This window comes from Pristiophorus japonicus, chromosome 13 (assembly GCF_044704955.1).
Source record: "Pristiophorus japonicus isolate sPriJap1 chromosome 13, sPriJap1.hap1, whole genome shotgun sequence".
Lineage (NCBI taxonomy): Eukaryota > Metazoa > Chordata > Chondrichthyes > Pristiophoridae > Pristiophorus > Pristiophorus japonicus.
Window position 1 is genome coordinate 194,671,066 of NC_091989.1, and position 26,764 is coordinate 194,697,829.

Here is a 26,764-nt window from a genome sequence, read left to right on the forward strand (position 1 = left end):
CCCTCACTCTGAGGGATGGCTGTCGCCATGGTAACCTCCCCCTCACGCTGAGGGGTGACTGTGTTATAATGTGGCTAATGCATAAAATAACCAGGCGGGAATCTCGTGCTCAATGCTAGTCTGCTTGTGGGGATCAGCTACAATTATACATTTTAATGGAATGCTCAGAGGGGTGGAATAATCCAGAAAAAAAACAAGCTTTGGGAAAGATAATGAAAAAGTGCATAATGATATTTGTATTAACTATGTCTCTCCAAGGCTCATATTTGTTTGGCCAGTGTCAATGCAATTCCCCATGGGCAGATACAGTGTAGAAGGAGCTTTTCTCTGTATCTAACCCTGTGCTGTACCTGCCCTGGGAGTGTTTGATGGGACAGCGTAGAGGGAGCTTTACTCTGTATCTAACCCCGTGCTGTACCTGCCCTGGGAGTGTTTGATGGGACAGTGTAGAGGGAGCTTTACTCTGTATCTAACCCGTGCTGTACCTGCCCTGGGAGTGTTTGATGGGACAGTGTGGAGGGAGCTTTACTCTGTATCTAACCTATGCTGTACCTGCCCTGGGAGTGTTTGATGGGACAGTGTGGAGGGAGCTTTACTCTGTATCTAACCCATGCTGTACCTGCACTAGGAGTGTTTGATGGGACAGCGTAGAGGGAGCTTTACTCTGTATCTAACCCCGTGCTGTACCTGCCCTGGGAGTGTTTGATGGGACAGTGTAGAGGGAGCTTTACTCTGTATCTAACCCTCTGTACCTGCCCTGGGAGTGTTTGATGGGACAGCGTAGAGGGAGCTTTACTCTCTTTCTAACCCGTGCTATACCTGCCCTGGGAGTGTTTGATGGGACAGTGTAGAGGGAGCTTTACTCTCTATCTAACCCGTGCTGTACCTGCCCTGGGAGTGTTTGATGGGACAGTGTAGAGGGAGCTTTACTCTGTAACTACCTGCGGAAATGCAGTTTAATGTGGGCAAGTGTAAGGTCATCCACCATAAGGAGGATAAGTAAATATTTTGTTCATGATGAGAAACTTTGAACTGTAGTGGAGCTAAGAGGTTTGAGAGTCCAAGTTGTGAAATCATTAAAAGACTGATACAAAAAATAATCAAACTAGCTTTTGGAATGTTGGCACGCCGCAAGGTGAGGGAAAGTGATTAGGAGCAGGAGAGCTGCCGCTTTTCCTTGCGACAAACACGGGAGAAGTGGCCAATTGCATCACCCCATTTCTGGAGAACATAGGAACAGGAGGAGGCCATTCAGCCCCTCAAGCCTGTTCCAACATTCAATGTTTCACCACATCTACCCGCTTTGCTCCATATCCCTGAATACCCTTACCCAATAGAAATCTACCAATCTCAGTTTTTGCATTTTGAATTGACCCCCAGCCACAACAGCTTTTTGGGGGAGAGAGTTCCAGATTCCCGCTGCCCTTTGTGTGAAGAAGTGTTTCCTGACATCACCCCGGGCTCTAATTTTAACGTTATGCCCCCTTGCTCTGGACTTCCCCACCAGAGGAAATAGTTTCTCTGTCTCTACCCTACTGAATCCCTTTATAACATTTTACACACCTCAATTAGATCAGCCCCTCAACCTCCTAAACTCGAGGGAATTCAAACCAGGGGGTGAAATTCGGCCATGCCTCATTTGGGGCGGTAACCCAGGAGGGGCGGTAATTTTAGCGCCTTGAAAAGGTTTGCGCCCTCCGCCCAGAAATTGGTCAGAGTAGGGCGAAGAGCTGACGGGGCCGCTCAATCTGCCGTTGCACACCCGAGATGGGGGTGATAGGGGGCGCGGGGCGATAATGAAAATGCCGGCACTGAATTTAACCGGCATGAGAAACTTTGAACTGTAGTGGAGCTAAGAGGTTTGAGAGTCCAAGTTGTGAAATCATTAAAAGACTGATACAAAAAATAATCAAACTAGCTTTTGGAATGTTGGCACGCCACAAGGTGAGGGAAAGTGATTAGGAGCAGGAGAGCTGCCGCTTTTCCTTGCGACAAACACGGGAGAAGTGGCCAATTGCATCACCCCATTTCTGGAGAACATAGGAACACGAGTGCACCGAACTCCGAGTCAGATCCCAGGAAATACCGAGTCTTAAAGGCGCGGCATAGTGACGCACCCATTAAAGTTTTCAAAATCACTTTTTCTGAAGCTGATCTCTTATGTCTGTCTGCCGCTGCAAACTGGGAGGCTCATGCACCGTGCTGTGTGTAAACGTAGCACTGACTGTGACCTTCCTCGTCCCGTTAAGTAACCACCAGTTGACGGCTCTGCAACTATTTTAGTAAATTAAGTGCCCCCTTTTGGCAAGGACAGCAGAACCGACAGATTTCAAATTAAACTTTTACAGTAACTTACATCAAATTAAAATTTGATTGCCGGGGGTGATGATGCACTCCAGTCCCTCCGGCGCCCATCTCTCGCGGAAGGCCGAAGGCCACAAGCGTGCCGGTGGACACCGCGTGCTCCATCTCCAGGGACACCCTGGCTCGGATGTAACCGCGGAAGAGAGGCAGGCAGTCGGGTTGAATGACCCCCTCGACCGCCCGCTGCCTGGACCGGTTGATGGCCACCTTGGCCAGTCCCAGAAGCAGTCCTACGAGGAGGCCTTCCGACCTGCCCGCTCCCCTCCGCGCACGGTGTTAACGACTCTGCAAGCCTGTCTTTACTGCAGTTGTACAGGGCCTTGGTGAGGCCACAACTTGAATATTGTGTACAGTTTTGGTCTCCTAATCTGAGGAAGGACATTCTTGCTATTGAGGGAGTCCAGCGAAGGTTCACCAGACTGATTCCCGGGAAGGCAGGACTGACATATGAAGAAAGACTGGATCGACTAGGCTTATTTTTATGTATGCAACACTATGTAGCCAGCATTCTACCACCACCAGAGGGCACATCTGTTGGAGTCCCAAGTGATCCCAGCATCCCTTGGGAGCACTGTATATAAGCAGGACTCCCATGCTGTGCCAGCGCTCTGGGGCCAGAATAAAGAGACTTATTCAAGTCTATAGTACTCAGTCACATTGCTTTATTTGAGACATAACAAGTGGCGATGAGTAATAGATAATAGATAATGAACCATCATGCGAAAATGCAGAGAACTGTTGGTATCCTGGAGAAATTCTCAGAAGGTAACGATTAGGAAGCCTTCATGGAGCGACTCGACCAATGCTTCATGGCCAACAAGCTGGAAGGGAATGAGAACGCTGCCAAACGAAGGGCGATCCTCCTCACCGTCTGTGGGGCACCAACCTATGGCCTCATGAAGAATCGAACCACCAATCAAATTGTATGAGGAACTGTGCACGCTGGTCCGGGAGCACCTAAATCCAAAGGAGAGCATTCTGATGGCAAGGTATCGATTTTATACATGTCAAAGGTCTGAAGGCCAGGAAGTGGCGAGCTACGTCGCCGAACTAAGGCCTTGCAGGACATTGCGAATTTGGTGGATTCCTGGAGCAAATGCTAAGAGACTTTGTTGTGCTTGGCATTGGCCATGAGGTTATCCTTTGCAAACTATTGACTGTTGAAACACCGAACCTGAGCAAAGCCATAACGGTAGCCCAGGTATTTATGTCCACCAGCGATAACACCAAACAAATTTTGCAGCATAAAGATGTATCGGCAAGTACTATGCACAAAGTAACGTCGTTTTCAGGCAGGAATACATACGGCAGAACGTACACGCCTGCAGCTGCACGACCTCAGATGACTCAGAGTCCGCCGTCAAGTGTGAATGCGAGGCAATTGACACTGCGGAGGTGATCATCGAGCCCATCAAAGCCGCTTCAAACACGATGCGTACAAAAGCTGTGGAACAACGGGACACCTCCAGCGAATGTGCAGACGAGCTGCAAACCCTGCAAACCACCACGTTGCAGAGGAAGACCGATCCATGGTGGATTAAACTGAACTCGAAACTCGAACCGAGGAGGCAGAAGTATACGGGGTACACACCTTCACCACGAAATGTCCACCGATCATGTTAAAAGTTAAACTGAACGGAATTCCAGTATCCATGGAATCGGACATGGGTGCGAGTCAGTCTATCATGAGCAAAAAGGTCTTCGAGGGACTGTGGTGCAACAAGGCACAAAGGCCCAAGCTTAGCCCTATTCATACCAAGATGAGAACTTACACTAAAGAGCTGATCCCTGTAATTGGCAGTAAAAGTCTCCTATGATGGAGCAGTGCACGGACTACCACTATGGATTGTACCAGGAGATGGCCCCACACTGTTCGGCAGAAGCTGGCTGGGAAAAATCCGCTGGAATTGGGACGACATCCGAGCGCTTTCGTCCGTCAACAAACCTCATGTGCCCAGGTTTTGAGAAAATTCCCGTAGTTGTTTGAGCCAGGCATCGGAAATTTCTCTGGGGCGAAGGTGCAGATCCACTTGGTTCCCGGTACACGACCCATCCACCACAAGGCACGTGCGGTGCCATACATGATGCGAGAGAAAGTGGAGATCGAGTTGGACAGGCTGCAGCGAGAGGGCATCATCGCACTGGTTGAGTTCAACGAGTGGGCCAGTCCGATTGTTCCGGTTCTCAAGGGCGATGGCATGGTCAGAATTTGTGAGGACTATAAAGTAACGATTAACCGTTTTTCGCTGCAGGACCAATACCCGCTACCCAAGGCAGACGACCTATTTGCAACCTGGCAGGAGGGAAGACATTCACCAAGTTGGACCTGACCTCGGCCTACATGACGCAGGAGCTGGCGGAATCTTCGAAAGGCCTCACCTGCAATCAACACGCACAAAGGTCTGTTCATCGACAATAGATGCCCGTTTGGGATTCAATCAGCCGTCCCTATTTTTCAAAAGAACATGGAGAGTCTGCTAAAGTCGGTTCCGCGCACCGTGGTTTTCCAGGACGACATATTGATCACAGGTTGGGACACCATCGAACACTTGCAGAACCTGGAAGAGGTTCTAAGTCGCCTAGATAGTGTGGGACTCAGGCTGAAACGCTCGAAGTGTGTTTTCCTGGCGCCAGAGGTCGAGTTCTTAGGGAGAGGAATCGCGGCAGACGGCATCAGACCCCCGACGCCAAGATGGAGGCCATCAAGAACATGCCGAGGCCATAGAATGTGACGGAGTTGCGGTCGTTCCTGGGACTCCTCAATTATTTTGGTAATTTCCTACCCAGGTTAAGCACCTTGCTAGAACCTCTACATGTGTTAGAAACATAGAAGCATAGAAACATAGAAAATAGGTGCAGGAGTAGGCCATTCGGCCCTTCTAGCCTGCACCGCCATTCAATGAGTTCATGGCTGAACATGCAACTTCAGTACCCCATTCCTGCTTTCTCACCATACCCCTTGATTCCCCCTAGTAGTAAGGACTACATCTAACTCCTTTTTGAATATATTTAGTGAATTGGCCTCAACAACTTTCTTTGGCAGAGAATTCCACAGGTTCACCACTCTCTGGGTGAAGAAGTTTCTCCTCATCTCGGTCCTAAATGGCTTACCCCTTATCCTTAGACTGTGACCCCTGGTTCTGGACTTCCCCAACATTGGGAACATTCTTCCTGCATCGAACCTGTCCAAACCCGTCACAATTTTAAACGTTTCTATGAGGTCCCCTCTCACTCTTCTGAACTCCAGTGAATACAAGCCCAGTCGATCCAGTCTCTCTTGATAGGTCAGTCCCACCATCCCGGGAATCAGTCTGGTGAATCTTCACTGCACTCCCTCAATAGCAAGAATGTCCTTCCTCAAGTTAGGAGACCAAACTGTACACAATACTCCAGGTGTGGCCTCACCAAGGCCCTGTACAACAGTAGTAACAACTCCCTGCCTCTGTACTCAAATCCCCTCGCTATGAAGGCCAACATGCCATTTGCTTTCTTAACCGCCTGCTGTACCTGCATGCCAGCCTTCAATGACTGATGTACCATGATACCCAGGTCTCGTAGCACCTCCCCTTTTCCTAATCTGTCACCATTCAGATAATAGTCTGTCTCTCTGTTTTTACCACCAAAGTGGATAACCTCACATTTATCCACATTATACTTCATCTGCCACGCATTTGCCCACTCACCTAACCTATCCAAGTCACTCTGCAGCCTCATAGCATCCTCCTCGCAGCTCACACTGCCACCCAACTTAGTGTCATCCGCAAATTTGGAGATACTACATTTAATCCCCTCGTCTAAATCATTAATGTACAATGTAAACAGCTGGGGCCCCAGCACAGAATCTTGCGGTACCCCACTAGTCACTGCCTGCCATTCTGAAAAGTACCCATTTACTCCTACTCTTTGCTTCCTGTCTGATAACCAGTTCTCAATCCACGTCAGCACACTACCCCCAATCCCATGTGCTTTAACTTTGCACATTAATCTCTTGTGTGGGACCTTGTCGAAAGCCTTCTGAAAGTTCAAATATAACACATCAACTGGTTCTCCTTTGTCCACTTTACTGGAAACATCCTCAAAAAATTCCAGAAGATTTGTCAAGCATGATCTCCCTTTCACAAATCCATGCTGACTTGGACCTATCATGTCACCATTTTCCAAATGCGCTGCTATGACATCCTTAATAATTGATTCCATCATTTTACCCACTACTGAGGTCAGGCTGACCGGTCTATAATTCCCTGCTTTCTCTCTCCCTCCTTTTTTAAAAAGTGGGGTTACATTGGCTACCTTCCACTCGATAGGAACTGATCCAGAGTCAATGGAATGTTGGAAAATGACTGTCAATGCATCCGCTATTTCCAAGGCCACCTCCTTAAGTACTCTGGGATGCAGTCCATCAGGCCCTGGGGATTTATTGGCCTTCAATCCCATCAATTTCCCCAACACAATTTCCCGACTAATAAAGATTTCCCTCAGTTCCTCCTCCTTACTAGACCCTCTGACCCCTTTTATATCCGGAAGGTTGTTTGTGTCCTCCTTAGTGAATACTGAACCAAAGTACTTGTTCAATTGGTCTGCCATTTCTTTGTTCCCCGTTATGACTTCCCCTGATTCTGACTGCAGGGGACCTACGTTTGTCTTTACTAACCTTTTTCTCTTTACATATCTATAGAAACTTTTGCAATCCGCCTTAATGTTCCCTGCAAGCTTCTTCTCGTACTCCATTTTCCCTGCCCTAATCAAACCCTTTGTCCTCCTCTGCTGAGTTCTAAATTTCTCCCAGTCCCCAGGTTCGCTGCTATTTCTGGCCAATTTGTATGCCACTTCCTTGGCTTTAATGCTATCCTTGATTTCCCTTGATAGCCACGGTTGAGCCACCTTCCCTTTTTTATTTTTACGCCAGACAGGAATGTACAATTGTTGTAATTCATCCATCGGTCTCTAAATGTCTGCCATTGCCCATCCACAGTCAACCGCCTAAGTATCATTCACCAATCTAGCCTAGCCAATTCACGCCTCATACCTTCAAAGTTACCCTTCTTTAAGTTCTGGACCATGGTCTCTGAATTAACTGTTTCATTCTCCATCCTAATATAACTATGTAATTCGCCACAGGCCAGGCAAAGAGAACTGCGCTGATGCGCTCAGTCGGCTACCATTGCCCACCACTGGGGTGGAAATGGCACAGCCTGCAGACTTGCTCTTGGTGATGGATGCTTTTGAAAACGAAAAGTCACCCGTTACGGCTCACCAGATCAGGACCTGGACCAGCCAGGATCCTTTACTGTCCCTGGTTTAAAAAAAACTGTGTCCTCCATGGGAGCTGGTCCAGCATCCCAGCGGAGATGCATGAAGAGATCAAGCCGTTCCAGCGGCGCAAAGACAAAATGTCCATACAGGCGGACTGTCTTTTGTGGGGTAATCACGTGGTTTTGCCTAAGAAAGGCAGAGAAACATTCATACACGACCTACACAGTACCTACCCAGGCATAGTAATGATGAAAGCCATAGCCAGATCCCATGTGTGGTGGCCCGGCATCGACTCAGATTTGGAGTCTTGCGTGCACCAATGCAACACTTGCTCTCAACTGAGCAATGTACCCAGAGAGGCACTGCTAAGTTTGTGGTCATGGTCCTTCCAACCGTGGTCTAGGATCCACGTTGACTTTGCGGGCCTGTTTCTCGGCAAAATGTTCTTGGTTGTTATGGATGTTTATTCAAAATGGATTGAGTGTGTAATAATGTCTGTAAGCACGTCCACTGCCACCATCGAAAGCCTACGAGCCATGTTTGCCACACATGGCCTGCCTGATGTCCTTGTCAGCGGCAATGGGCCGTGCTTCAACAGCGCTGAATTCAAGGAATTCATGACCCGCAATGGGATCAAGCACCTCACATCTGCCCTGTTCAAGCCCGCATCCAACGGCCAGGCAGAACGGACAGTCCAAACCATCAAGCAAAGCTTGAAACACGTGTCGGAAGGCTCCCTGCAGACCTGACTGTCCCGAGTCCTGCTCAGCTACCGCACAAGACCCCACTAGCTCATCGGGGTTCCCCCTGCTGAACTGCTCATGAAAAAGGTACTCAAAACAAGACTCTCTCTAGTCCACCTTGATCTCCATGATCACGTCGAGGGCAAGCGACATCAATAAAGCATGTATCATGATTGCGCAAATTTGTCACACGATATTGAAGTCAATGACCCTGTATTTGTACTCAACTACGGACTTGGTCCCAAATGGCTTACTGGCACTGTTGTAGCCAAAGAAGGGAGTAGGGTGTTTGAGGTCAAACTTGTAAATGGACCAACTTGCAGAAAGCATTTGGACCAAACCAAACCGTGATTCACAGACAGCCACGAGCAACCTGAAGAGGACACCACCAACTTCGACCCTCTGACACACACACAAGTGGCAACCGACATCATGGTTGACCACAAAGCTGAACTCATCATCCCCAGCAGCTCAGCAAGGCCAGCTGTGCAGCAGCCTAGCGAAGGCCCAACCAACTCACCTGCACCTGTGTTTGTACCGAGATGATCAACCAGGGAACGGAAAGCCCCAGATCATCTCACCCTGTAATTGACTTTGGCAGGTGGGGAAGTGATGTTATGTATGCAACAACTTGTAACCAGCATTCCACCGCCACCAGAGGGCTCATCTGTTGGAGTCTCAAGGGATCCCAGCATCCCTTGGGAGCACTGCATATAAGCAGGCCTCCCATGCTGTGCCAGCACTCTGGAGTCAGAATAAAGAGACTAAGGTCACACTTACTCAATTCTACAGTACTCAGTCACATTGCTTTATTTGAGACATAACACTTATATTCACTGGAATTTAGAAGAATGAGAGGGGATCTCATGGAAACATAAAATTCTGACGGGACTGGACAGGTTAGATGCAGGAAGAATGTTCCCAATGTTGGGGAAGTCCAGAACCAGGGGTCACAGTCTAAGGATAAGGGGTAAGCCATTTAGGACCGAGATGAGGAGAAACTTCTTCACTCAGAGAGTGGTGAACCTGTGGAATTCTCTACCACAGAAAGTTGTTGAGGCCAGTTCGTTAGATATGTTCAAAAGGGAGTTAGATGTGGCCCTTACGGCTAAAGGGATCAAGGGGTATGGAGAGAAAGCAGGAACGGGGTATTGAGGGAATGATCAGCCATGATCTTATTGAATGGTGGTGCAGGCTCGAAGAGCCGAATGGCCTACTCCTGCACCTATTTTTCATGTTTCTATGCACCCACTGTTCGAAGGGCCGAATGGCCTGCTCCTGCACCTATTTTCCATGTTTCTATGCACCCACTGTTCGAAGGGCCGAATGGCCTGCTCCTGCACCTATTTTCCATGTTTCTATGTACCCACTGTTCGAAGGGCCGAATGGCCTACTCCTGCACCTATTTTCCATGTTTCTATGCACCCACTGTTCGAAGGGCCGAATGGCCTACTCCTGCACCTATTTTCCATGTTTCTATGCACCCACTGTTCGAAGGGCCGAATGGCCTGCTCCTGCACCTATTTTCCATGTTTCTATGTATCACTGTTTTTCCGGACGGTGTTCTTGGTGGCAGCTCAATGAGGCGCCGCACCGAATTTTCCGACCGGGGCGCGAGCGTGGGCGTTGCACCAGGAATACGTCAGGATCGGAGCGCCAACGGTTTGTGCCTCCGATAAGCCTCCAGTCAATTTTCGGTCGGGCGCTAAACGCTGTGCGCCCGGTCGGTAACCTCTTACGCTCCCATTAACGCCCCTCTGGCCGCTAACTGAGGTCTTCTGCAACCAAAAATCCAGCCCCAGGTTTAAGCCATCTAGCCTCTTAATTTAACCCTTTAAGCCCGGTATCATTCTGGTGAATCTGTGCTGCTCCCTCTCCGAGGCCGACCTACCCTTCCTGAGGGCCGGGGCCCAGAACTGAACATAGTTACTCCAGGTCTCAGTCCAGAAAATGTCATTGACCTCCAGCATTCTTGGCCGTTTGGGGGAGAGAATTCCAGATATCTTTACCCTTTGTGTAAAAATATGTTGCTTGATTTCACTTCAGTGTGACCTAGCTCTAATTTAAAAATGTTAAGCTTCTCCAGACAGAGTAAATAAAGAGAACGTGTTTCCAGCGGCTGAAGGGTCAGTAATCAGAGGACACAGATTTAAGGTAATTGGCAAAAGAACCAGAGTTGTTGTGATCGGGAACGCGCTGCCTGAAAGGGCAGTGGAAGCAAATTCAATCGTAACTTTCAAACAGGGAATGGGATAAATACTTGAAGGGGAAATGTGCAGGGTTATAGGGAAAGAGCGGGGGGAGTGGGACCGACTGGATTGCTTTTCGAAAGAGCCGGCGCAGACTCGATGGGCCGAATGGCCTCCTTCTGAACTGTACTATTCGATGATTTTTTATTCTAAGCAGCATTAGCTTGTTGGAGAAACCACGTCTGGACAAATTGCCCCTAAGAGGAAATTACTCCTCAATCCACTATCTCCGGGATCTGTGCACTTACAAACTTTTTCCTGGATGGTGTTGAGCTTCAAATAACACTCAAGAAGCTCGACACCATCCAGGACAAAGCAGCCGCTTGATTGACCCCCCATTCACCACCTTCAACATTCACTCCCTCCACCACCGGCGCACCGTGGCTGCAGTGTGCACCATCTACAAGATGCACTGCAGCAACTCGCCAAGGCTTCTTCGGCAGCACCTCCCAAACCCGCGACCTCTACCCCCTAGAAGGACAAGGGCAGCAGGCACATGGGAACACCACCACCTCCACGTTCCCCTCCCAGTCACACACCATCCCGACTTGGAAATATATCGGCCGTTCCTTCATCGTCGCTGGGTCAAAATCCTGGAACTCCCTCCCGAACAGCACTGTGGGAGCACCTTCACCACACGGACTGCAGCGGTTCAAGATGGCGGCTCACCACCACCTTGTCATGGGGCAATTAGGGATGGGCAATAAATTGCTAACGATCCCCACATCCCGTGAAAGAATACGAAAAACAGAGACTGAATAGGGACCCAATGTGCAAACGTGACCTATCCTACAAACGTAGCAATTCTGTCTCCCACCACAACCATCGCAGACCACAAGTGTCAGGTGATAGCAACGACTTTTGACATCATTATCCCACACAACATTAGCTCTAACTCCTATCCACTTCCTCTTTCTTCGCGATCCCTCAAAAACAGTTCGGGTGGTGCTGAGTAGGGGAGGAATACCTCGGAGGAGGGTGAGTGAAGAAAGAACGAAAGCAAGAACTTGTATTTCTACAATATCCTTCACAACCTCAGGACATTCAAAAGCGATTACAGCCAATGAAGTACTGTTGGAGTGCAGTCACTGTTGTAATGTGGGAAACGCGGCAGCCAGTTTGCACATAGCAAACAAACAGCAATGTGATAATGACCAGAAAATCTGTTTTAGTAAAGTTGATTGAGGGATAAATATTGGCTCAGGATACCGGGGATAACTCCCCTGCTCTTCTTTGAAATAGTGCCGTGGGATCTTTTATGTGGAGTTGAGGGCAGACAGGGTCTCGGTTTAACATCGCATCTGAAAGACAGCAACTCCGACAGTGCGGCGCTCCCTCAGTACTGCCCCTCTGACAATGCTGCGCTCCTTCAGTAGTGACCCCCCGACAGTGCGGCACTCCCTCAGTACTGCCCCTCTGATAATGCTGCGCTCCTTCAGTAGTGACCCTCCGACAGTGCAGCACTCCCTCAGTACTGCCCCTCCGACAGTGCAGCACTCCCTCAGTACTGCCCCTCCGACAGTGCAGCACTCCCTCAGTACTGCCCCTCCGACAGTGCGGCACTCCCTCAGTACTGCCCCTCTGACAATGCTGCGCTCCTTCAGTAGTGACCCTCCGACAGTGCAGCACTCCCTCAGTACTGCCCCTCCGACAGTGCGGCGCTCCCCCAGTACTGTCCCTCCGACAGTGCGGCGCTCCCTCAGTACTGCCCCTCCGACAGTGCAGCACTCCCTCAGTACTGCCCCACCGACAGTGCGGCGCTCCCTCAGTACTGCCCCTCCGACAGTGCGGCGCTCCCTCAGTACTGCCCCTCCAACAGTGCAGCGCTCCCTCAGTACTGCCCCTCCGACAGTGCGGCGCTCCCCCAGTACTGCCCCTCCGACAGTGCGGCGCTCCCTCAGTACTGCCCCTCCGACAGTGCGGCGCTCCCTCAGTACTGCCCCTCCGACAGTGCGGCGCTCCCTCAGTACTGCCCCTCCGACAGTGCGGCGCTCCCTCAGCACTGCCCCTCCGACAGTGATGTGCTGCCTCAGTACTGCATTAGGAGTGTCGGGCCTGGGTTATGATGGTGACCATGATGGTTTTAACCCTTTATACAGGAGTGTCCTTCATTATGTGATAATCACATAATTACGGACAACCGACAACAGTGACAGCAGTGGGTTTTTCTGCGGCCTGGAGGAATCTGTGCTCCACAATATGCACAGAGTGTGTGTGCGGTTGCAGCCCCTATTTCCACTATTTGAAGAGGCTGCTTCTCAGTTGCGAGCTGCCCTGCAGTCGCGCACTCCTGCTCTTTGGGCACCCTGTGCGGAGGGGAGCGGGCAGGTCGGGGGACCTCCTTGTGGGACTGTTCCCGGGCCTGGCCAAGGTGGCCATTGACCGGTCCAGGCAGCGGGCGGTCGAGAGAGGGGTCGTTCAGCCCCGACTGCCTGCCTCTCTTCCGCGGTTGCATCCGAGCCAGGGTGTCCCTGGAGCTGGAGCACGCGGTGTCCACCGGGACGCTCGCGGCCATCCGCGAGAGGTGGGCGCCGGAGGGACTGGAGTTTGTCGTCGCCCCCCGGGGAACACAATTCCAGTTTAATTTGTTAAGGTTCCTTTAAACTTTGTGTTAATTTACAAGAAGTGTCCCAGGGGGCGGGGCCTGGGCCTGGGCAGGCAGGGGGCGGGGCTAGAGTGGCCGCGCTGCCCGCCGGGAGATGTAGTGCGGCCCCGCCCCCCCGGCCGTTCAGAGTGTGCGGCGGCGGGACTACAACCCCCGCCATGCTCCGCGCGCGGCGGCCCCTCGCACTGCTATTGGCTGTCGGCGGCAGGGGGGCGGGGCGAGTGCAGGGGCCCTACCGGCGGGCCGCGAGAGAGAGAGAGAGAGAGAGCGGGATGGCGGCCGAGAAGTGAGTGCGCGGGCCCGGGTTCTTCCACACTGGAGGGGTTGAGGGGGAAGGGATGCGGGGAAGGGCTGAGGGGAAGCGGGGGGGACTGAGGGTGTGGGGAGGGGGATTGAGGGTGTGGGGAGGGGAGGGGGATTGAGGGTGTGGGGAGGGGAGGGGTATTGAGGGTGTGGAGGGGAGGGGGACTGAGGGGGTGTGGAGGGGAGGGGGACTGAGGGGGTGTGGAGGGGAGGGGGACTGAGGGTGTGGGGAGGGGAGGGAGGGGGATTGAGGGTGTGGGGAGGGGAGGGAGGGGGATTGAAGGTGTGGGGAGGGAGGGGGATTGAGGGTGTGGGGAGGGAGGGGGATTGAGGGTGTGGGGAGGGAGGGGGATTGAGGGTGTGGGGAGGGGAGGGGTATTGAGGGTGTGGGGAGGGGAGGGGTATTGAGGGTGTGGGGAGGGGAGGGGTATTGAGGGTGTGGAGGGGAGGGGCACTGAGGGTGTGGGGAGGGGAGGGAGGGGGATTGAGGGTGTGGGGAGGGGAGGGGTATTGAGGGTGTGGAGGGGAGGGGCACTGAGGGTGTGGGGAGGGAGGGGGATTGAGGGTGTGGGGAGGGAGGGGGATTGAGGGTGTGGGGAGGGAGGGGGATTGAGGGTGTGGGGAGGGGAGGGAGGGGGATTGAGGGTGTGGGGAGGGGGATTGAGCGTGTGGGGAGGGGGACTGAGGGTGTGGGGAGGGGAGGGGGACTGAGGGTGTGGGGAGGGGAGGGGGATTGAGGTTGTGGGGAGGGGAGGGGGATTGAGGTTGTGGGGAGGGGAGGGGGATTGAGGGTGTGGGGAGGGGAGGGACGGTGTGGGGAGGGGAGGGACGGTGTGGGGAGGGGAGGGACTGAGGGTGTGGGGAGGGGAGGGACTGAGGGTGTGGAGGGGAGGAGGAACTGAGGGTGTGGGGAGGGGGATTGAGGGCGTGGGGAGGGAGGGGGATTGAGGGCGTGGGGAGGGAGGGGGATTGAGGGCGTGGGGAGGGAGGGGGATTGAGGGCGTGGGGAGGGAGGGGGATTGAGGGCGTGGGGAGGGAGGGGGATTGAGGGCGTGGGGAGGGAGGGGGATTGAGGGCGTGGGGAGGGAGGGGGATTGAGGGCGTGGGGAGGGAGGGGGATTGAGGGCGTGGGGAGGGAGGGGGATTGAGGGCGTGGGGAGGGAGGGGGATTGAGGGCGTGGGGAGGGAGGGGGATTGAGGGTGTGGGGAGGGGAGGGAGGGGGATTGAGGGTGTGGGGAGGGGAGGGAGGGGGATTGAGGGTGTGGGGTGTGGAGGGGAGGGGGATTGAGGGTGTGGAGGGGAGGGGGATTGAGGGTGTGGAGGGGAGGGGGATTGAGGGTGTGGAGGGGAGGGGGATTGAGGGTGTGGAGGGGAGGGGGATTGAGGGTGTGGGGAGGGGAGGGGGATTGAGGGTGTGGGGAGGGGAGGGGGATTGAGGGTGTGGGGAGGGGAGGGGGATTGAGGGTGTGGGGAGGGGAGGGGGATTGAGGGTGTGGGGACGGGGATTGAGGGTGTGGGGAGGGGAGGGTGACTGAGGGTGTGGGGAGGGGAGGGAGGGGGATTGAGGGTGTGGGGAGGGGAGGGAGGGGGATTGAGGGTGTGGGGAGGGGAGGGAGGGGGATTGAAGGTGTGGGGAGGGAGGGGGATTGAGGGTGTGGGGAGGGAGGGGGATTGAGGGTGTGGGGAGGGGAGGGGTATTGAGGGTGTGGGGAGGGGAGGGGTATTGAGGGTGTGGAGGGGAGGAGCACTGAGGGTGTGGGGAGGGGAGGGAGGGGGATTGAGGGTGTGGGGAGGGGAGGGGCACTGAGGGTGTGGGGAGGGAGGGGGATTGAGGGTGTGGGGAGGGAGGGGGATTGAGGGTGTGGGGAGGGAGGGGGATTGAGGGTGTGGGGAGGGAGGGGGATTGAGGGTGTGGGGAGGGGAGGGAGGGGGATTGAGGGTGTGGGGAGGGGAGGGAGGGGGATTGAGGGTGTGGGGAGGGAGGGGGATTGAGGGTGTGGGGAGGGGAGGGAGGGGGATTGAGGGTGTGGGGAGGGGGATTGAGCATGTGGGGAGGGGGACTGAGGGTGTGGGGAGGGGGACTGAGCGTGTGGGGAGGGGGACTGAGGGTGTGGGGAGGGGAGGGGGACTGAGGGTGTGGGGAGGGGAGGGGGACTGAGGGTGTGGGGAGGGGAGGGGGACTGAGGGTGTGGGGAGGGGAGGGGGACTGAGGGTGTGGGGAGGGGAGGGGGACTGAGGGTGTGGGGAGGGGAGGGGGACTGAGGGTGTGGGGAGGGGAGGGGGACTGAGGGTGTGGGGAGGGGAGGGGGACTGAGGGGGAGGGGAGGGGATTGAGGGTGTGGGGAGGGGAGGGGGATTGAGGGGGAGGGGAGGGGGATTGAGGGTGTGGGGAGGGGAGGGACGGTGTGGGGAGGGGAGGGACTGAGGGTGTGGAGGGGAGGGGGAACTGAGGGTGTGGGGAGGGGAGGGAGGGGGATTGAGGGCGTGGGGAGGGAGGGGGATTGAGGGCGTGGGGAGGGAGGGGGATTGAGGGCGTGGGGAGGGAGGGGGATTGAGGGCGTGGGGAGGGAGGGGGATTGAGGGCGTGGGGAGGGAGGGGGATTGAGGGCGTGGGGAGGGAGGGGGATTGAGGGCGTGGGGAGGGAGGGGGATTGAGGGCGTGGGGAGGGAGGGGGATTGAGGGCGTGGGGAGGGAGGGGGATTGAGGGCGTGGGGAGGGAGGGGGATTGAGGGCGTGGGGAGGGAGGGGGATTGAGGGCGTGGGGAGGGAGGGGGATTGAGGGCGTGGGGAGGGAGGGGGATTGAGGGCGTGGGGAGGGAGGGGGATTGAGGGCGTGGGGAGGGAGGGGGATTGAGGGCGTGGGGAGGGAGGGGGATTGAGGGTGTGGGGAGGGAGGGGGATTGAGGGTGTGGGGAGGGAGGGGGATTGAGGGTGTGGGGAGGGAGGGGGATTGAGGGTGTGGGGAGGGGAGGGAGGGGGATTGAGGGTGTGGGGAGGGGAGGGAGGGGGATTGAGGGTGTGGGGTGTGGAGGGGAGGGGGATTGAGGGTGTGGAGGGGAGGGGGATTGAGGGTGTGGAGGGGAGGGGGATTGAGGGTGTGGAGGGGAGGGGGATTGAGGGTGTGGGGAGGGGAGGGGGATTGAGGGTGTGGGGAGGGGAGGGGGATTGAGGGTGTGGGGAGGGGAGGGGGATTGAGGGTGAGGGGAGGGGGATTGAGGGTGTGGGGAGGGGAGGGGGATTGAGGGTGTGGGGAGGGGAGGAGGACTGAAGGTGTGGGGACGGGGATTGAGGGTGTGGGGAGGAGAGGGTGACTGAGGGTGTGGGGAGGGGGATTGAGGGTGTGGGGAGGGGGTGACTGAGGGTGTGTGGAGGGGGGGGATTGGGGATGTGTGGAGGGGGGGGATTGGGGGTGTGTGGAGGGGGGGGATTGGGGGTGTGTGGAGGGGGGGGATTGGGGGTGTGTGGAGGGGGGGGATTGGGGGTGTGTGGAGGGGGGTATTGAGGGTGTGTGGAGGGGGGTATTGAGGGTGTGTGGAGGGGGGTATTGAGGGTGTGTGGAGGGGGGGGGATTGTGTGTGGAGGGGGGGGGATTGAGTGTGTGGAGGGGGGGGATTGAGTGTGTGGAGGGGGGGGGATTGAGTGTGTGGAGGGGGGGGGATTGAGTGTGTGGAGGGGGGGGGATTGAGTGTGTGGAGGGGGGGGGATTGAGTGTGTGGAGGGGGGGGGATTGAGTGTGTGGAGGGGGGGGGATTGAGTGTGTGGAGGGGGGGGATTGAGTGTGTGGAGGGGGGGGATTGAGTGTGTGGAGGGGGGGGATTGTGGGCGTGCGGAGGGGGGGGGGGTTGAGGGCGTGCGGAGGGGAGGGGATTGAGGGTGTGTGGAGGGGAGGGGGACTGAGGGTGCAAGGGAGTGGGTGAGGGGATTTCTATAGAGCCTTTGAAGACCACCGGACGTCTCAAAGCGCTCTCCGGCCGATGAAGTACTTTTTTTGGAGTGCAGTCACTGTTGTAATGTGGGAAACGCAGCAGGCAATTTGCGCACAGCAATGTGATCATGACCAGATAATGTTTGTTTTTTTGTTATGTTGATTGAGGGGTGAATATTGGTCCGGAGAGGGTCAGGACATGGTGTGAGTGGGACGGGGGTAGGTGACTGGAATGATGGGACATTGCTCAAGATGTAAAACCTGGGTGTAAGGTGGGGGAGAGGCTGAGGGAGAGGAGCTCAGGGGGTTGCAGTGGGGAAACGTCAGAGCTGGTGTAAAAGCTATGGGAGAGAGGCAGCGGCTGGAAACACGGTGAGATTGAAGGGGGATCTGGAGTCTGAAGGGGTCTCTGAGGCTGAGCTGCATTTGACTCTGGGTTGAGGGTTGATTTATTTTCTTGTGAATTTGGTATTGTATGGTTCCTTGTTTCTTTACAAATTGTTTTCAGATCATGTGGGTGCTTGATTTTATAAATCGATGGATTAATTGTACTGTGCAAAGGTTCTTGTGTCTGCTATCTCAGGGTTAAAGGTGAAAACTACTGCGGAAAGTATGTCCAAACTCAACAAATCTGGAAAGCTGAATAGGCTGGTCTCCCTTCCGTGACCTGATAGAGGTCTTTAAAAATGTGTTATTCATTAACGGGATGTGCCTGTCGCTGGCTAGGCCGGCATTTATTGCCCATCCCTAATTGCCCCTTGAGAAGGTGGTGGTGAGCCGCCTTCTTGAACCGCTGCAGTCCGTGTGGTGAAGGTGCTCCCACAGTGCTGTTAGGGAGGGAGTTCCAGGATTGTGACCCAGCGACAATGAAGGAACGGCCGATATATTTCCAAGTCGGGATGGTGTGTGACTGGGAGGGGAACGTGGAGGTGGTGGTGTTCCCATGCGCCTGCTGCCCTTGTCCTTCTAGGTGGTAGAGGTCGCGGGTTTGGGAGGTGCTGCCAAAGAAGCCTTGGCGAGTTGCTGCAGTGCATCTTGTAGACGGTGCACACTGCAGCCAGGGGGCGCCGGTGGTGGAGACCTCGGCTGAAGGCCAGGAAGGATCACTTCTGGCTGAAGATGGATGCAAATGCTTCAGCCTTGCGCTACCATCATTGAGGATGGAGATGTTCATGGAGCTTCCTCCTCCTGTTAGTTGTTCAATTGTCCACCACCATTTATGACTCAGTGTGGCAGGACTTTGATCTGATCCGTTGATTGTGAGCTCTGTCCAGAGCATGTTGCTTCTGCTGTTTAGCCCACATGTAGTCTTGTGTTGTAGCCGCAGTAAGTTGTACCTCATTGTTAGGTATGCCTGTTGATGCTCCTGGCATGCTCTTCTACACTCACTGAACCAGGGCTGGTCCCCTGGCTTGATGGTAGGGTGAGGATTATGCCATGAGGTTACAGATTGTGGTGGAATACAATTCTGTTGCAGCTGATGGCCCACAGCCTCTCATGGATGCACAGATTTGAGCTGCTCGATCTGTTCCAGATCTATCCCATTTAGCATGGTGCTAGTGCTACACAACACAATGGAGTTCGTCTCCACAATGATTGTGCGGTGGTCACTGCTACCAATGCTGTCATGGACAGGTGCATCTGCGACAGGTAGATTGGTGAGGACCAGGTCAAGTAGGTTTTTCCCCTTGGTGTTGGTTTTCTCACCACCTGCCGCAGGCCCAGTCTGGCAGCTCTGTCCTTCAGGGCTCGGTCAGTAATGGTGCTACTGAGTCACTCTTGGTGATGGACATTGAAGTCCCCCACCCAGAGTACATTCTGTGCCCTTGCTACTCTCAGTGCTTCTTCCAAGTGGTGTTCAACATGGAGGAGCACTGATTCATCAGCTGAGGGAGGGCGGTAGGTGGTAATCAGCAGGAGGTTTCCTTGCCCATGCTTGACCTGAATCCATGAGACTTCATGGGGTCCGGAGTCAATATGGAGGACTCCCAGGGCCACTCCCTCCCTCCCGTATACAGATTGAATCTCCTTTATCCAGCACCCTTGGGACCTGGCCTGTGCCGAATAAGGGATTTTGCCGGATGAGGGGAGGTCAGCGGCCCGAGGTCACTGAGGGGGGGGGGGCCAGCGGGCCCAGTATCTGAGCAGACCCAAAGTCGGGGTTCTGCGCATGCGCCGCCGGAATCATCCCGGACGAGGGGTGGTGCAGGGTAAGGGAGGTCCAACCTGTACCACTGCTGCCCCTGGTGGTGGGACAGGACATGCCCAGGGATGGTGATGGCGGAGTTGGGGGACATTGGCTGAAAGCTATGATTCTGAGAGTATGACTGTCGGGCTGTTGCTTGACTAGTCTGTGGGACAGCTGTGGAATGCAGCCAGGCAGGATGGAGTGAAACAATAAGAGAAAACGCTGGAATCGCACAGCAACTTAGTCAGCATGTGTGGAGAAAACAGATCTTCAGAACTAAACCTGACAGATTCGAAGAGAGAAAGGCAAGACAGACATGCAAATGATTTCCTCCCTTCCCCGTCTCTAATTTCCTAATTTGAGTACATGTTTCAATATCAGCTGTTTCAACTGGAAATTCGTCTCGCTGTTGATTCAATCTTAGTTCCCCTCGAGACTTTCAGAACCTCATTCTGCGGGTTGTGGGGGGGCTTTGATAGTAACAGACAAAACATCTGCTGATCCTTAGTTCCCTGAGGTAGCCTGGTGGAACTCTCTTTCCTTCCCTCCCACTCCGAGATTCCCTGCTGGACCTGTTCCCTGAGGGGACCTCATCAACCTCAGACATCCAGCAAGGATTGGCGGAGGTGCAAATGGTGTGGCTTATGCTTAGACAGGGGACGATGACTCGGTGTTTGTCCTGTGATTGCTTCAAAATTCTGCAACGTGGATTGAGTGCGATTGATACCACGTACAGTTAGACTTGTGCTAAATGCGTCGGGAAGAATGATATATGGGAATTACATCGAATACACGGCACAGAAACAGGCCATTCGGCCCAACCAGTCCATGCCGGTGTTTATGCTGCACTCGAGCCTCTTCTCATCCTCCTCTAACTCGATCAGCATAACCCTCTACTCCCTCATATGCTTATCTAGCCTCCCCTTAAATGCATCTGTTATTTGCCTCAACATTCTCACCACTCTCTGGGTAAAGAAGTTTCTTCTGAATTCCCTATTTGATTTCTTGGTGACTATCTTATATTGTGAATCATTCTCTCTGTCTACTCCAGCAAAACCTTTCATAATTTTAAACACCTCGATTTATGTCATCCCTCAGCCTTCTCTTTTCAAGAGATTAAGACCCAGCGTGTCCATCCTCTCCTGATGAATATAACCTCACAGTTCTGGTATCATCCTTGTAAATTGTCTCTGCACCCTCTCCAGTGCCTCTGTATACTTTTAATGAAATGGTAACCAGAACTGCACACACTACTCCCAAGTGCGGTCTAACCAAGGTTCGATACAAGTTTAGCATAACTTCTCTACTTTTCAATTCTCTCCCTCTAGAAACAAACCTGAGTGCTTGGTTTGCTATTTTATGACCTTGCTAACCCGTGTTTTTATTGATTTGTGTATTTGTACTCCGAGATCCCTTAGCTCCTCTACCCTAATTAGATTCTTTCCAAGTAATATGTGACCTCCTTATTTATCTCCCCAAAATGTAATACATCACACTTATCTATGTTGAAATGGAGTTCTATTTTTTCCCTTTTTAGATATTGGATCTATTTCCTTGGGGTTTACCCGGCAACTTGTGCATTGTGAATAATTTAGCTTTTGTTTTTGTGTGTTGCTTGTTTTTTTCCTTTTCCTCAGATCACCCCAGGGTGGGTCCATCGGAATCGAGGAAGACTTGCTTCCACTCTTAACATGAATCCTTAGGTGGCTGAACAGTCCAATACGAGAGCCACAGTCCCTGTCACAGGTGGGACAGACAGTGGTTGAGGGAAGGGGAGGGTGGGACTGATTTACCGCACGCTCCTTCCGCTGCCTGCATTTGATTTCTGCATGCTCTCGGCGATGAGACTCGAGGTGCTCAGCGCCCTCCCGGATGCACTTCCTCCACTTGGGGCGGTCTTTGGCCAGGGTCTCCCAGGCGTCAGTGGTGATGTCGCACTTTATCAGGGAGGCTTTGAGGGTGTCCCTGTAACGTTTCCACTACCCACCTTTGGCTCATTTGCCACGAAGGAGTTCCGAGTAGAGTACTTGCTTTGGGAGTCTCGTGACTGCATTGTGAACAATGTGGCCTGCCCAGCGGAGCTGGTCGAGTGTGGTCAGTGCTTCAATGCTGGGGATGTTGGCCTGGTCGAGGACGCCAATGTTGGTGTGTCTGTCCTCCCAGGGGATTTGCAGGATCTTGCCAATGGTCTCCCTTCCAATAGCCCACTCTGTATCCAGCTGCGAGGGACTGGGTGTGAAATCTTTATCTTTTTTCCAGAAAGCCTGCAGCAGTGGCTGAGGGTTTTGTCCATTCACCTCTGGGGCTTGGGTTCAAATCTAACCCAGGAGTGTTTGATGGGACAGTGTAGAGGAAGCTTTACTCTGTATCTAACCTGTGCTGTACCTGCCCTGGGAGTGTTTGATGGAGCAGTGTAGAAGGAGCTTTACTCTGTATCTAACCCATGCTGTACCTGCCCTGGGAGTGTTTGATGGGACAGTGTAGAGGGAGCTTTACTCTGTATCTAACCCATGCTGTACATGCCCTGGGAATATTTGATGGGACAGTGTAGAGGGAGCTTTACTCTGTATCTAACCCATGCTGTACCTGCCCTGGGAGTGTTTGATGGGACAGTGTAGAGGGAGCTTTACTCTGTATCTAACCCATGCTGTACCTGCCCTAGGAGTGTTTGATGGGACAGTGTAGAGGGAGCTTTACTCTGTATCTAACCCCGTGCTGTACCTGCCCTGGGAGTGTTTGATGGGACAGTGTAGAGGGAGCTTTACTCTGTATCTAAACTGTGTTGTACCTGCCCTGGGAGTGTTCAGTGGGTCAGTGAGATGGTAATCTGGCACATTGGGATAGCTGGCCAACAGCTGGTGCCCGATTGGTGTGGGGATACGTTGCCAGCAGCACACTGATGTGGTGATTACACAGAACCGACACTACTGGGATGGGGGAGACGGAGATTGCACTGAGTGGGGTTCTCCCTGTTGGTCCATCCCGCTGTCTGAAATGATTTTCCCCTGATTGGGGTTGTTAAGTCCCGAGCAGCGCTGTTCCCAACCAATTAGAGGAAGCGGGTCTGGTGACGTCATTTGATGACGCGACATCAGCCGGTTTCCTTAAAGGGACCACGCGCAAATTTATTTAGACATTTGTGCTGCCAAGGAATCTACAGCATTGAGGTGCTGCAAATACTGACCAGCACTGCAGAGGTGCAGGGCTGCACCCAAGCTCTCCCATGACTCCCTCCAGATGTTTATGTGGAGGCTTGACAGGGTGGATGTAAAGAGGATGTTTCCACTGATGGGGGAAACTAGAACTAGGCGGCATAATCTTAGAATAAGGGGCCGCCCATTTAAAACTGAGATGAGGAGGAATTTTTTCAGAGGGTTGTAAATCTGTGGAATTCGCTGCATCAGAGAGCTGTGGAAGCTGGGATTTTGAATAAATTTAAGACAGATTGACAGTTTCTTAACAGATAAGGGGTATGGAGAGCGGGCGGGGAAGTGAACCCGAGTCTATGATCGGATCAGCCATCATATTAAATGGCGGAGCAGGCTCGAGGGGCCATATGGCCTACTCCTGCTCCTATTTCTTAGGTTATGTTTTTAGTGTCGTGTCTCAAAGTGCTTCATGCATGGAACTGCTTTGAGCCAGTGACTGCGTTATAGAAAGCATCTGCTGGAGACGGTGAGTAGGTTTGTCATGTGCCAGTTGTGAAATCTGATGGCTGCTAAATGAATGTGTTGTGGCCAGCCATGTATCACCATGTGTCAGCCGTGGCTTGGGGCAGCACCGATTAAAATAATGGGGTTGCAGCTGGACAGATCTGCAAATCCAGGCAGTTACCAGCCAAGGAAATCAGTGCTGCATGAATTCTCAGTCTCCATTACCTGCTGCATTTGGGGATTGCAGTGGAGAATGCGAAGGCAGGAAGCGTTACGGTTGGCTTGAAAGGATTGCATTCGTGTCAGCTGTGGCTCTCGTCTGAGTCAGCAGGTTGTGGGTTCAAGTCCCACTCCAGGAACTTGAGCCCATAAACCTAGGCTGACACTGCAGTGCTGAGGGAGTGCCGCACTGTCTGAGTGGCAGTACTGAGGGAGCGCTGCTCTGTCTGAGGGGCAGTGCTGGGAGGGTGTGCTGCACTGTCTGAGGGGCAGTGTTGGGGGCTGCTGCACTGTCTGAGCGGCAGTACTGAGGGAGCGCTGCGCTGTCTGAGGGGCAGTGCTGGGAGGGTGTGCGGCACTGTCTGAGGGGCAGTGCTGGGTGAGTGCTGCACATTTGGTGGGGGAGTGCTGCACTGTTGGCGGTGCCGTCTTTCGGATGAGACGTTAAACCGAGTTCCCGTCTGGCCTCGGGTGGACGTAAAAGATCCCGTGGCACTATTTCGAAGAGGTTCAGGGGAGTTCTCCCCGGTGTCCTGGGGCCAATATTTATCCCTTAATCGACATCACTAAAAACAGATGATCTGGTGATTATCACATTGCTGTTTTGTGGGAGCTTGCTGTGCGCAAATTGTCTGCCGCGTTTCCCACATTACAACAGTGACGACACTCAAAGTACTTCATTGTCTGGTTTGGGACGTCTGAGTGGCAGTACTGAGGGAGCGCTGCTCTGTCTGAGGGGCAGTGCTGGGAGGGTGTGCTGCACTGTCTGAAATGCAACGCTTTCTTTCTATTCCGTGGAAAGGTATAAAATGTACTTTGTTGGTGAGTTTTTACAGGAACACAATTGCGGGCGTACCTGGGTTCAAGAATACAAGAGATACAGGTCCAATAGTTGTGTAAAATAAGACGCTGCACAAGGTCAGAGTTCAGTGCTCGCACCTTGTTCTCATTCCACTCTTCATTGCTCCAGTGTACCACAAATGCCAAGCTCGTCAAAAAACAGGGCACTCCTTTTTTAAATTGCATTGTGCTGGCACGGACACAGGATTTGTGTTGGGATGACCTCTCAGTTTTCTGTCTCCTTGCCCCGCCCGCGCCCCCCCACCCCCCCACCCCCATGGTTTTGCCCCTCTGCCTTTGGCCGGTGGACTGCCAGTTTCTAGGCTCCTGTCCCTGCGCTGGGTCAATGGGCGCATGTGGTGGACTTGCCGGTAACTCTGGGAATCGGTTTGAGTTTTTTTTAGCCTGTGCGGTGTCCCCTGGAATACCAGAGAGAGCCATTCGGCCCACCTGGCTATCACTTTCCTCTTTGCAGTTATAAGAGGGAAGGCGGTGAGAAATTCTGTGGTTTGGAGACACCAGGAATACACGAGGCAGATTGCACTGCATGGAGGAAGTGTATAGGACAAGGTATTTGGAGTGGGAGGAATGTTCTGAGGACCACTGTCACGTTGATAAAACTGAGATGAGCAAGATTGAGGAAGAGGAGGGAGGCAGAGGTTTGAGGGCTGCAGATGAGAGAGGAGCGATGCAGTGAACATTATCTCCTTGCATCCTGTACAATGAATTGCGGGATGAGGAAAGATCAAGGGTCCATTTAGTTCATCTACCATCGAGTCGCGTGTTACAACGATAATGGAGTTGCTGTCGAATTGTGGCAATCGAGATTGTTTGAGAGGTGTCAGAGCTTCCCCCGGCACTGGAGCAGGACTGAAAAATCTCGGGACAGAATCTGGAGGGAGCGAGAGGGAAAAGGGGTGCGTGCCATAAGAGAGGGGTGGCTGAGCTGTGTTGGAGGTAGACTTGGGAGAGGAGTGCGAGGGAGAAACCATTAGTTTTCAGCGCATGGGTTACGTGCAGACTTCAAAAGAATGAAAACTGGCCAAGTGTCGGTGGTGTTTAGCGGGGCCGAAATTCATCAGCCCACTGCCGCCCACATTCCTCCTGAAGATCCGTCCCGTGCCACTTTCGGTGTGGCCTGGAGGGGAGAGCCACCGGGAACCGCCCGCTGACGTCAGCGGACAGCCGAGTGGCGCAGCTGAGCTCCCGCCCGCCGAGCTCCCAGATTCCTGCGGGCGGGAGTCGGCGGGAGAACGGGGGGGGGGGGGGTGGACCGCAGGCTGGTCTGCCTCGACGGTCAGTCTGAAGAACCTAAAAAAAAAAGGTAAGGCCGAGAATGGGAGCTGCCGCCCAGATTTGCGGCATTCGTCGACCCGCTGACCTTCGAGGGACCTCGGCCATGAATATCCCGGCCAAAGCACCATCCGGTATCTCGGCAACACTTGGGTGGGTGGAGGCCTTGATCAAAATCGGCCTCTAAATGTTTTATTTCTCCCATGGTTCTATAATTGGGGCAGTTTACAATGTTATAAACAAATATCAATAAACTATAGAACTGTGGATTGTGCAAACTAGTCTCTCAAAATTATAGTGCACCCTGATGTAATAGTTAATGGTTTTCAGGTATGTGATGTTTGAAATGATTCACACCAACCAGTTTTGAATGTTCCAGGCCATGGGGGTAAAAGGAGGGGAACTGGGAACGTTCCCCAAATCCCGGTGGATACATGAGGTTAGGATTATTTGCTCGTGTGGAGGATAATTGCCGACACGGCCTAGATGGGCCGAATGGCCAGTTTCTGTGTTGAAAATGCCCTTTCTCTGCATAACATGAGTGCAGCCTGTGGGGAAGGAACAGCCCCAATAAAATATCATGGGGATGAATTGCTACGTCTGAGTTCCAGCAGTCTTTGGGGAGGGGGGAAAAAACACGGGGAAGTAGGATTTCACCATCCTGAGTGCTAGATTGAGATGGAGTGACTCTGGTACCCCACTGTGAGAGGGCCGGAGGGTGGGGGATCTTTAGAAAGGCTCAATCCATGTCGAGTGCTATCGGCAAGAGAGTGGGCAGAGTTAGGTGATGCGTGGAGGTGATTGTTGATGTGTGGTGGGGGAAGACAGTGCAGGCAGGGATGGGCCCTGCCCCTGGGAGCCTCCTGTAGTGATACCGGAGGGGCTAGACCTACTAAAAATACAGAACAAAGAGACTGATCCGAGTGCAAAGCAGACAGGCGTGAAGAGAGCTTTGATGCGAGGCTGCATGATGGTAACTGGTTTCGAAGTGCACAGTGCTGCAGCCTGTCCAAGGCAATAACTGTGTTTTGAGTACATGTTATATGTAGCAATATATAAAGAAATTGCATTGAAGTAGTGCCTTTCACAGCCTCAGGACGTCCCAAAGCGCTTTCCAGCCAATGAAG

The 26,764-nt window shown here is 53.4% G+C and overlaps 1 protein-coding gene across 1 annotated transcript in view; it reads left to right on the plus strand.

The window, feature by feature from the left end:
- The first annotated feature begins 13,416 nt into the window (after positions 1 to 13,416).
- pepd (peptidase D) overlaps positions 13,417 to 26,764 on the plus strand; it is a 149,507-nt gene continuing 136,159 nt past the window's right edge. The window contains exon 1 of the mRNA XM_070897050.1: positions 13,417 to 13,500. Coding sequence (XP_070753151.1) covers positions 13,487 to 13,500 — 14 coding nt within the window. The 5' untranslated portion in view covers positions 13,417 to 13,486. The remainder of the gene's footprint in view (positions 13,501 to 26,764) is intronic.